Source organism: Peromyscus maniculatus, chromosome 16, assembly GCF_049852395.1.
Source record: "Peromyscus maniculatus bairdii isolate BWxNUB_F1_BW_parent chromosome 16, HU_Pman_BW_mat_3.1, whole genome shotgun sequence".
Lineage (NCBI taxonomy): Eukaryota > Metazoa > Chordata > Mammalia > Rodentia > Cricetidae > Peromyscus > Peromyscus maniculatus.
The window spans coordinates 39,850,432-39,862,662 of record NC_134867.1 but is presented as its reverse complement, the minus strand read 5'-3'; the positions used below and the strand labels follow the sequence as shown (position 1 = coordinate 39,862,662).

The 12,231-nt window shown below is 41.0% G+C and overlaps 1 protein-coding gene across 1 annotated transcript in view; it reads right to left on the bottom strand.

Annotated features, from left to right (window-relative positions):
• Pex7 (peroxisomal biogenesis factor 7) overlaps positions 1–12,231 on the bottom strand; it is a 64,840-nt gene that overhangs the window by 16,832 nt on the left and 35,777 nt on the right. Inside the window, exon 8 of the mRNA XM_006986107.4 lies at positions 11,308–11,363. Coding sequence (XP_006986169.1) covers positions 11,308–11,363 — 56 coding nt within the window. The remainder of the gene's footprint in view (positions 1–11,307; positions 11,364–12,231) is intronic.

Here is a 12,231-nt window from a genome sequence, read left to right as displayed (position 1 = left end):
CCCAGGCTGCTGTCCCAAGCTGGTACTGTGGAAATCCCTGTCCGGGGGCTGCCACTGGTGAGAATTTATTCATACTCTTGCAACTCCAGCAAAATTCTAGGAAGGGACAAAGACCCACAGGCAAGGTAAGACTGTTACTTAAAGTCAATTATTTTAACAAACTATAGACAAGGCTGCTATCTTCTACATTATTACTAGAAAACAATGAACCACAATGTTAACTCTTCCTTCTCAGTAACAAAGAATTAAGATGATACAAGACTGAGTTTCCCACTTTACTCCATCTGTCTCCAGCAAGATTACTCATTTAGTGCAGTTTGGATGCTGCTTTTGTGTTGTTTTATAAACTTGCTTTTGAAGGAAGGTCTGAGGAAACAGCTTAATTGGTCAAGTGTGTGCCATGCAAGAATAAGGACCCATCCCCAGCACCCACATAAAAAGCCAGGCATGGTGGTGTGTGCTTGTAATCCAGCCATCAAGGGGACAAAGATAGGACTCAATGGCAGCCAGCCTAGCCTAATTCAGAGACCCAGGTTCCACGGAGAGACCCTGTCTCAATAGACAAAGTTGATGGTTTCTATGGAAAGACACGTGAAGTTGTCCTCCAGCCTCCACCTGTGCACACGCATGCACACAGACACATGCAAATCTGCTTTTGATCATCACCTAAATTTCAAGGTACATACAGATATAAGTTCATTTCACAGCTAAGGGGAACAGGCCATGGAAAATCCTGTGATCCTTGACACCATACTTCATGAACAGCAGCTCCAAACAAAGTACACGTTCTACTAACATGCCCATTAGCTTTTCTAATCAATTCAGGAGATCATATGTAGGCACCGTCTAGGATTCTAGAGATAGTTTTGATGAACATTCTAAAGGTTTCAATGGGCTTGCATCTTGCACCAACTCCGTTTCCTCCTACCTTCTCAAACTACATAGAAAATCCCATAAGCTAAAGCCCATGCCAGAACTCCATTAGCCAAACAACTTGCGCTCAAAACACACACCCTAAAGAATGATGAGCCAGCCTAAGTGTGAACTCCCATGACAGAGTTCCCAAATGTCTTTCCTCTTCTAATATCTTTGCAAGCACTCACTTCGTCCTCTCATCTCCTGTGCTGCCTCCCCCTAACTTACAGTAATTCAACTGGTTGGCTCCTTTTGTCACACAAAGAATTCCATCGTTTGCTGTGAATGTCAGAAAACTAGAAATCAAAAGAAGTTGATTGTTGAGAGGCACATACAAGCCAACACCCAGACTCACGATGAAGTCATGGGCCCAGTATTTTAAGAGTCTTATCACTTTTAAGGGAGCTTAAAAATAAAAACTGTAGCCTAGCAAAACAATTTGCAAAGAGGAAAAATTCATCCACTCAAAAATATTTATCAGTATCTAATGCTTACTGATTTGCATAAATGGAAAGCTATTTAGCTTTTTGTTTTGTTTTGTTTCTGGAACTAATAACTGTAACAAAAATCAAGTTTAAAACTGAAAAGCTCTAATTGCCTTGTAATGTAAAATAAATTAATGATTAATTTTGGAAAACTACTCAACAGTTTTCAAAAATGACTTTTAAAAAGCTACAAATATCCAGAAGCTACACCATGTTTACAAATGTTCAAGGTGAAACAATGAAAATTCTAGACTTAGCTTCTCTATCAAAATGAATTAATTATAATATTTCAATTAAAACTTTAATCAGATCAATATTTTCAAGAGGCAGGCTCCAATTCATCACAGTAAGCATCAAGCCCAGGAACCACACAGCATGCAGCCTAGAGTACTTGACAAATTAAAGAAAACCATTAGGTTGATGGAAGGCTGGCTCTGGGAGTACTCGTGGCTGCGAGCCACAGGCATGCGGGACGATACATAAAGGACAGCAGATCTCAACAAGAGTAAGGAAAAGGAAAAGCTCCCCTAGAGCTCATTGTTCATTAGTATAAAGAATCATAGCCGGGCGGTGGTGGCGCACGCCTTTAATCCCAGCACTCGGGAGGCAGAGGCAGGCGGATCTCTGTGAGTTCGAGGCCAGCCTGGTCTACCAAGTGAGTCCCAGGAAAGGCGCAAAGCTACGCAGAGAAACCCTGTCTCGAAAAATAAAAAAAAATAAAAAAAAAAATCATGAAACCTTTTGTGAGACTCAATTTTAAATAAATATTTTAGTGGAGAGAAAATTGGAAAAACTTCTTATGAAATAGTATCAATATCAGTATCTTGATGAATAATGTCGTAAGAACAGCCTCTGCACATTTGGACTGTAAACTACTATGGGAAAGCAGGGACCAGGGCTACTGAGAATTCTGCAGAAGAACAGGCAGATGATGCTGTTGAGCAAGTGTCTTGGAGCATCACACCTAAATAGTAGCACCTGTCCAGCTGTGCTCTGACCCCTTCCTGGCTCTACCATATGAAATACTCAGTGTTCTCATTCTGCAGGTACACAGCTATGAATTCATCCAGCAGGGCTGTAAGGTGTAAAGTGTCTGCACAGCTTACGTCAGTCTCCTTTCTTGCCTTAACTCCCTACTCGGCAGACACTGGCACAGAGATAAGGAGGAGACAGGAGGAGATGGGGGAGGAGACAGACAGACAGACATGGGGAGGAGACAGAAGGAGACAGACAGACATGAGGGAGGAGACAGGAAGGGACAGAAACACAGAAAAAGCAGACCAATAATGCTGTTTCTTTTCTTGTGACAGGACGTGAGAGGTGCTGCAAAGAAAGAAAATCAGTCCCAAAGGGGCGGAGAGCAGCAGCAGCAGCAGCAGCAGCAGCAGCAGGTATTCAGAGTAAAGTAGCCTCAGTTCCTTCCACAGACCCTGCTGCGCTCTGGTCTCGAAGCATTCCCCCACTTCCACTAACTGTAAGGGGTTCTGGTTTACACACATGTGTACATGCAGGCACACACATGCCTACATAACAGAAAGACAGAAACTGCTGAATGTCAGATGAAAACAGATAAATAACTAGTGCACACAGTCTCTTTATAGTTCATCCCATTAAGTTGAATGCATATTCTAGACTGGGGTTTCAGTCCAGACCTCAGTCAGGGTGAATTATTTAGCCCTGACTTCTCAGAGCATATTAAACTACGACCAGCTGACGTGTAAGAAGCCAGCTGATCTGAGTAAACAGGCTCACTCCTGTACAAATAGCGAGCAGGAGGAGAGACCAAGGCTGCCTGCTCAACCACGTCCACACCTCTTAGAAACCGTCCTGCACAGATGAGGTCCCCCCGGAGCAGCAGCCCCGTGCGGCCCTTCCCCCTTGCTTCAGAGGCAATCACTCTCAATTCTTCACTACTTCTGACTTTATCTTTCTAAATCATATACTCAACCTGGTCTTCATTTTCAGGTACGTCTTTTACTTCCTACTATAGAATGAGACAAAGCGACATATCCTTAGAGAAAACATACCCAACAAAGTTTACATCAGTGCCTTATTGAAACTACACAACAGAACTCTTGAAAATAAAATGCAAAGTAGCTGTCAAGATCCAAAACCTTTCCATTGGAGCTAATCAGCACAATTCAGAGTTCAGAGTAGTACCTCACACGGCTCCAAGCCAGGGCTTAATCCCTCCCGGCCTTCCCATCTATTCATGTGCTTACATTAGCTGTGGATTAGACATGCACTTGGGTGATTCTTAAAGAAAAGCATTTTATTAAAGAATTCGAAAAACGTTCTGTACTTAAAAAGCAGGGTACTTAAAACCAAAAGTCTCACAAGTTCTTTTTTGTTGTTGTTGGTTTTGTTTTTGCTTTTTCCGAGACAGGGTTTCTCTGTATAGTTGTGGTACCTGTCCTGGAACTCACTCTGTAGACCAGGCTGGCCTTGAACTCACAGAGATCTGCCTGCATCTGCCTCCTGAGTGCTGGGATTAAAGGCGTGTGCCACCACTGCCCAGCTTACAAATTCTTCTTAACTAATGTATATTCTCTCATTTTATAGGAAATCGTTTTAATTTTTTTACTTAGCATTTAATTTACCAAGTTACAGTTCACCTCGTGAAAAGAACTTTCCAATATGGAAATAACTGACACAGGATTTGCACATGTCATATGGGAAATAAAGAGCAACTTAGGGTATATCATGTGTTACTTTGTAGTTAAAAAAACCCCTGCATTCGACTCCAGCTTACTGATGGAGACACCAGTGTAACTACCCCGAGGGTCTGGGGCTGCTGTACCACTCATCAAAGCAGCTCTAACTTGAACAGACAAAACAGCCCCATTTCTCCTTACAAACATTCTCCCATTCAAACAGGATGCTATGCATTAAATTCCATTTTCTTAATGACTACTTCAAACATAACTAAAGTGAAATCATGTTTGCGAGCTTTTATAATCAGAGTGACCAAAGTTGTCATAATTTTCCACCTAATTTTAATTCACTTACATTTGTAAACATTTATTTAGCATATCCCAATTGCTAGAGATAAACAATAAAATACACAGATTCTATCCTGGAATCAAACAATATGTTCTGTTAACACAAAATGCATTTAATACTAAAGTGCCCTTGTAAGAATTAAACAAATATGGGACCAGGTATCCTCTTAGAAAGCCAGAGACAACTACCTTGAGATACCCTACTTCTATCAGAGAAGTCTATCAAACTGTGCTGCAACATGGGAAAGCGTGCTCGGCTGACAGAAGTCTTTATGTTTAGCATATCTTGAAGGTGTAGCATTTAGACACATCTCTGATCATTTTATTAATTCAGTCACAGGCCTTGCAAAGGTTAACAATTAACATCATACCATTAGTCAGGTGCGGAAAACCGTAGAGGAACCAGAAACTGTCTTAAAAGTCAGTCATCAGAAGCTGCAACTCAGCCCACTCCTTAGCTGTTTGCTTTCTCTGACCTTTTTTTGTGGGGAAGGGGCTAGGTAAGGCGGAAACGAAAGCCTCGTCAGACAGAGTACATAGTCAGCTATACTGTCTGTTTACACTGGCTGACCTTTTTTTTTTTAGGGGAAGGGGGAAAGGGAGAAGTATCTGCCTGTGGAAATCTCTGCTAATAAACTCAAGGATCAAGAAGGCCGTCAGCCACAGCAGAGCCCACACTGGGGAGAGACAGGCAGGTCCCATGAGTGAATGTGACTACGATAAAAGGGACTGGGTTGGTAATGCATTTTGTCCAGGTTCTAAGTTAGTACAATCCAATTAAAGATCATTTTCCTGCCATGCAGTAAAATAACCGATCCTTATCTTACTCCAAATTAAATATCATGTCGCACTATTAAAAGGCATTAGTAAGAAACATTTTAGTATCATATTTAGCATGAGTAAATATTTTACTTTTCCTTCAGTGTTTTTGAGAATTACCAATACCCAAAAATGCAAAGACTGATATAATGAATGCCATGTATCCATCTAGTTCACCAACTATTAAAAGTTTATCCTATTTGCTTAGCATCCTCTCTCTACATAGTGGGGTGTGTGTGTATGTGTGTGTAATATTTTTGCTACATCATTTAAAAATTCAGGCATTGTGTCTTGAGTGTCTGTGATTTCATTAGCTTTTATAAATTTTATAAATGTAATCATAAAAATTAGAACATACATTTATAGTGAAATGGTACTATGTAAGTACAAAATTTAAAAAAGAAAACTGAAGTTTATTGGATGTCTAGTATGTGCCAGATACAATGTGCACAGCTTCTATTTAAAGATACTTAAATGTCATAAAAACATTATGGAGGACATAAAGCCTGGGGGAGATGGAGCATAAAAGATACAAGTCAATTAAATAAAGTTACACATTAAATAACTGAGTATATAGTTTAAGTATACCAAATAAATATTAACTATATAATAAATATTAGCAACTAAGTATAATTATGTAACAAGTATAGAGAATGTATACAGTTTATATATACATATAAAATATATCTGGTGATAGAAAACTCTAGGATTGTAAACTCTCTATTTCTAGTATACCATGTTGTCTCCATATTCTTTAACCAAACTGTACATAATATATAGTAATTTAGAGAACAAACTCAAAGAGTATGAGCCCAGAAGTGGCCCCTTAGCTATGGATCTGAATAGAATGCTGTACTACTCACTGTTGCATGGCGACCCATTCTGGTTCCCGCTGCACCATACCGCTGGGTTCACTTCTACCCGCCTTCACAGTGCAATAAAAGTCCCACTCACACGGCTCCTCAGTGGCTTTGAGCTGTATAATTATCTTATTAATGCAATGCTAGGTAAAGCATGAATGATTAACACCTCTAGTCTCCCTGAGCTTCTTACATTTTAAAGTAGGAAACTTATTATTATTATTTGCATCTAATTTAGAACATCTGCTATTTTGTAGACACTAATGTGCCAAGTACATTTTGGGTACTCCCTCATCCAATCCTCCAAACATTCCTGCAAAGGAGGTATCATTTCCTTTAATCCATGACTAGCAAATGGAGGAGGCAGCCTTTCATCTCAAATCAACTGACTCAAAGGTCCAATAGCCCCACATTAGCAATGTCTAGCCCAGAGAGTGTTCGCTAAGTTCTCCAAAGAGTAAGGGGGTTGGGGGGGGGGGGCGGGACTGGCTCTCTGCATCTTCCTACCCCGGCTTTACTTCTCTCCCAACTCCAAGGGGAGAGGGCATCAACAGGCCAGGTGTGGGCCGTTTTTCCTTCTCTATAATAAGTGACTACACTTCACCCTTGAAGACAGAGTTGAGATGGGCCTTAAGTTCAAAGAGACAGGGGGCCTCTGTGACCACCGGTCCCGCAGTAAGGCTGATGATCACAGGACACTGAGGTAGCACCTAGTGTGTCAGTATCCGTGTGTGTCAGTTCCCTGGATCATCACGACAATCCCATGCTGTATGTTCCACCATCTCTATGTTATAGATGGGAATCTAGGCCATAAGGTTTCCTGTAACTTGCTCAAGTTTATATAGCTAGTTGACGGCCAGCCTCCATTATGAGGACACTCAAGTACATGCCATCCCTAATGATTTTATGACGAGGATGTCTTCAATTATCCTCCATCTGTATCTGTGACTACGTATCTCTTACTATGCCAACAAAACTGGCAGGCTGAAGCCTGCTTCTCCTCTCCACGCCCTCCCCCCCTTTTTTAATCATTCTCTGCCATAGCTTGAATGTAAACTGTCCTCTATAGGTTCATGTCTCTGAACACTTGGACCCCAGCTGGGATGGGCCTTGAAGTGGGACCTCGTTGGAGCATCTGGAACAAGTGGGGTGCTAAGGCAGGCCTTAAGGCTTCTTAGCTCCAGGAACCTCCAGTCCTTCCTCGGCTTCCTGACTGTCGGTAGACACAATGTGAACAGCTGCCCCACTGTCCTGCCGCTATGCTGACTGTCCTTCCTCTAACTGCAAAGCAAGGACACCTTTCTTACAGCCCTGAGGCTGTATCTTGACAGGTATTTCATCACAGCAACAAGAAAAGTTAAAAACAAAATAAATAAAAATTGTAAGTAACTATACATTTCCTCAGCCACATACTTCAATCTGTCGATTACAATGCCTGGTAGATAATATCAGATCTATAAATACCTGTGACTTTTAAGGCTAGATACATCTGTCTTAGTTACTTTTCTATTGCTGGGCTAACTTAACCAAGGCAACTTATAAAAGAAAGCATTCAGTTGGGGGCCTACAATTCCAGAGGGCTGGAGGACATGACATCCTGGCCAGAAGCATGGCATTAGGCAGGTAGGCATGGTGCTAGAGCAGGAGCTGAGCGCTAACATCCTTATCCACAAAGAGAAAACAATGAGCTAACTGGAAATGGTGCAGGCTTTGAAACCCCAAAGCCTGTCCCCAATGACACATCTCCTCCAATAAGGCCACACCTCTTAGTTCTTGCCAAACAGTTCCACCAACTGGGGACCAAGTATTTAAACATACTTGCCTGTGGGGACTGTTTTCATTCAAACCATCACAACAGCTATACAATTTTGTAACTGTAAAGGACTCAAACATTGATACTGCTAGGTTAAGAGAGACATCATGTAGAACATGAGTACAAACAGTTTGATATTAACAGCATTAAATTCTTACCATATTTTTCTTGCCAAAATATATCTCTTAAAAAAATTAAGTTTTGGTTTGATTTATTACTACTGAAGGCCACATAAAGAAATATTTTAAAGAAATATCTACGAAAATATCAAGAATCTAAAGTGTTAACTCTGAGGCTAGAATGATCATTTTAGCTTAACTATGAAAATGTAACTACTTGATACATATTTGTTACAACACAGAAGACAGCATATTGATCTTTCTTTCTTTCTTTTATTTTTTATTTTTTTCTTGAGACAAGGTTTCTCTGTGTAGTTTTGGTGCCTTTCCTGAATCTCGCTCTGTAGACCAGGCTGGTCTCAAACTCACAAAGATCCGCCTGGCTCTGCCTCCCAAGAGCTGGGACTAAAGGCGTGTGCCACCACCGCCCGGCCTATGTTGATCTTTCTAATAAAAAAATCATCATTGGATGGCTTGTTTTAGGTTGTCAAACATACCACAAACTTAACTTGCTGATTTTGTTTATGAAATGGCTGATATACTTGGTATGAAACAAAAAACAAGCACTTAAATCTCAAATCATGCTTATGTATTGCTAGTACAGCAATCTGGCTTAGCAGGATAAAGAATTAGCCTAGCAGAGAGTCTAATAGGAAACAAGTAATATGCTGAAATCTCTGATGGTAATAAAGAATGTACTATAAACCATTTTTAATTTTTATTACAAGTTATTACTTGTTGGGGATGGCTTATATGAAGAGGTCAAAGGACAACCTACAGGAGTTGGTTCTCTCCTTCCACCATATAGGTCCCAGAGAACGCGCTCCAGGCACCAGGCTGGGGGCAGGCTTCCCCTGCTGAGCCGTCCCACCAGCCCCTCTAGGAAGCACTTCGGACTTAGTATGTCTTGAGTGAAATTTAGAAGCATCAATGTAAAGAGATTACATCACAATGAGGTTATGTCCTGGTAAACTCATCACAAACTGCAAATACTGTAAGGTGAAAATGTATTTAACATTCGGAATCCACCTAACCTCCCAAGGTCGCTGTTGTGTCTGCTCCTCCAGGAGGTCACAGGGCCACAGGGGCTCTGGCTCTCTACTGCTGACCAGCATTGAAAGAGAAGATCGGCAAAGTGATCAGCCCTAAAGTTTATATCCTCACAAGTCACACTAAACAGACTGTGTGTGTATGTCTATGCATTTACATACATGTAGCAATAATAATCAAAGAAAAGAAGTCATCAATTTGGGAGAAAATGTGACAGTGACATGGAAAAGGTTAGACAGAGGAAAGGGAAGGAATAAAATGATGTAATTATATTTTAAGAAAATCTTAATTAAAAAGAAAAATATTTGCTACTAAAATTGTATTTTTAAATTTTTTTTTAAAGAGAGTATTGGACCATACTGCTAGTCCAGGAAGAGCTAAAATGCAAAGTACAGTTTCTGCTGAAGACACACTGCTTTCATACAACAATAAAATAAAAATCTTAAGCAGAACCAGCCTAAGACAAGGCATATCTTATGAGCATTTTTTATAAAGTCTGGAGTTCTGACTCAACTTAAACTTGATGAAATAATGTACTGTGACGGGGCTGAGACGGCTGAGCAGGGGAAGGCTCCTGCACCCAAGCCCACGACCTGATCTGAGCCTGATCCCGGGTCTTCCCAGAACCCCCAAGTTGTCTTCTAATTTCCAAACATGTGCCCCCCACATGCATATAAATAAATGCAGTAACAAATTTGAAAGCACCAGGTACTCTACACCTGAGATTACATATTAGTTTTATAACTTTTATGACCTACTGAGACATGACCTACCATACAAGTAAAAGACTTAAAGCTCCTGTTAGATATGATGTACACATACTTAAATGTAACACAAACTTACATGTTACATACTAAAATAACTATACATCATAGTTTCAATATAACACCCACCATGCTAACTGCTCTATAAGAATAGCAACAAGATCATCAAAAGATCAATATGCAACCTCAGTTGGTGAAGGTGATCAGTTTCAGACACAGAAAACTTTAGAAATCCAAAGTCAAGATCCTCATCTGGAAATCCCTTGAGTCACACAAGTGACAAGATGTGACAGAGAAGATTCTGAGTCTCCTCTGCATCCTGCTCAGCCAGGCTGAGACACCAGACATAATTGGCGATCCTTTCCAAGCAGCTTCTGTGATATACTGCTCTGGAGCCTCTTCCGACCTTCAGAGGAATGCACCCTTCTTCCTACCAACATTAACTCTCTCCTGCAAACAGTGTCCTGCTCAGTCTCCCACACACTCATCTCCACTTAGCTCACTCATTCTTGCAGACTCCATTATCAGTAAGTTAATGGACTTTAAGACCCACATACACAACTCTGTCAGCGGGCGACCGACAGATCCACAGTGTCAATCTGGAAATGATTGGGGTTGATGGCAAGCAAGCAACAAGTTTTCCTCCGGTCCACTGATGCTGTTTTCTAAAAACTCCAGTATCACTACAGACTAAAAACTCTGTAATCATGCCTTACTACTTTATATACAACACTTAAAAACAAAATGTGGCTGGGTGTGGTGGCTCATGTCTTCAATCCCAGCATTAGGGAGGCAGGAGTAAGAGGATCAGGAGTGCAATGTCATCCTCAGCTGCACATGGAGTTCACAGGTAGACCGGGTACATGGGGCAAGACCAATAAACAATACCCGCCCCCAACCTGGCTATAATGTGAATCTATTCCCCAGTTCGTCCACATTCTTTTTTAAAATATATGTAATTTATTTTTATTTTATGTTCATGGTGTTTCTCTTGCATATATATCTGTGTGGAGTTACAGACAGGTATGCGTTGTCATGTAGGTGCTGGGAATTGAACCTGGGTCCTCTAGAAGAGCAGCCAGTGTTCTAAACTGCTGAGCCACCTTTCCAGCCCATTTGCATTCTTACATGGGCTCCATCCAGACAAGCAAGTTAGAGGCGTGTACTTTCTCTCCCGGCACCGCCTCAATCTGTTCTATCAGAAGGACACACTACACGAAGACTGTCATGGAATCCTGCCAGATCAAACACTGACTGAGAAGGAAGGGGAGAGGAGCTCTGGGGGGTTAATGCAACAAGGCCAGTGTAAGCTCAATGCTTAGATCCTCACACGAACCAAGACTGACTTTAGAGCACACAGAAAGAGAGGATGTGGCACTGAGTGACCAGTCCGGAGGGAGAGGCAGGAAAGGCACAGTGGTTAGCACAGACACAAATACTACTTGACGTTGTCCACAGAACGTATTTAAAATCTCGGTACCTTACAGTGAAGTCATAGGAACAGGAGGCCAGCACTGTTGCATGGAATGGCGAAAACTGCAGGAGAAAACAGTCAGGTGTGGTCACAGGCTGCTGCTGCAACAGGCACTCCATAAGCACAACCAACCGGGACATACCCAGGAATGTCACTTCAAATTGTGACTTCCTGGGCCGCACATACTCACTTTGACCTTTCAAGTATCCATTTATAGCAAAACTTTTATTTTACATTCTCCAAAGAAAATCCCTCAAGTTTCATAGAGATAATTTGTAACATGTACTCCTAAATGCTGTTATTTTGAAAAATAAATAAATAAATACAAATTCTTACTAGCTACCTAAACATGACTCTATCAATATAGAGAACTGAAGTGTATGGTAGTATATAGAGAGACAACTACAGAATTTGCCCATCATATGAATACATTTGATGTTCACACACTCTGCAGCAAAATAATCACTTAATGTTAAATACAAATTTTAAAATAATTTAATGGTATTTATATCTCATAGCTCATGAAAAATGATACCAAGGATAAAAATGATACCAAGGATAAAAATGTTCAATTTAAGTCCAGTGTCGCAGTTTAAATGGGAAAAGCCCTGACAGGCTCCTGCATTTGAAGAGCTGGTGCCTAGTTGGTGGGACTTTTGAAGAGGTTGTGTGATCTTTTGGACATGGGGACTCACTGTCTAATTTTGAGCTACAAGCATAGATGTGGGGACTATGAGCTGGTTTACCTGTCACCAGGCGATATGAGCAAGCTGCTTTGCAGGCTCCCATAATCCCAGAGCAACCCAAGGTAGTTCAAGCCACCTGCCTTGCCACCATGAAACTGTGGATTACATCCATTTCCCTAAGTAACGTTAAAGTGGCATCAGCAGCAGCAGAGATGATAAACAACCAAGTGTCATTGCAATTGTA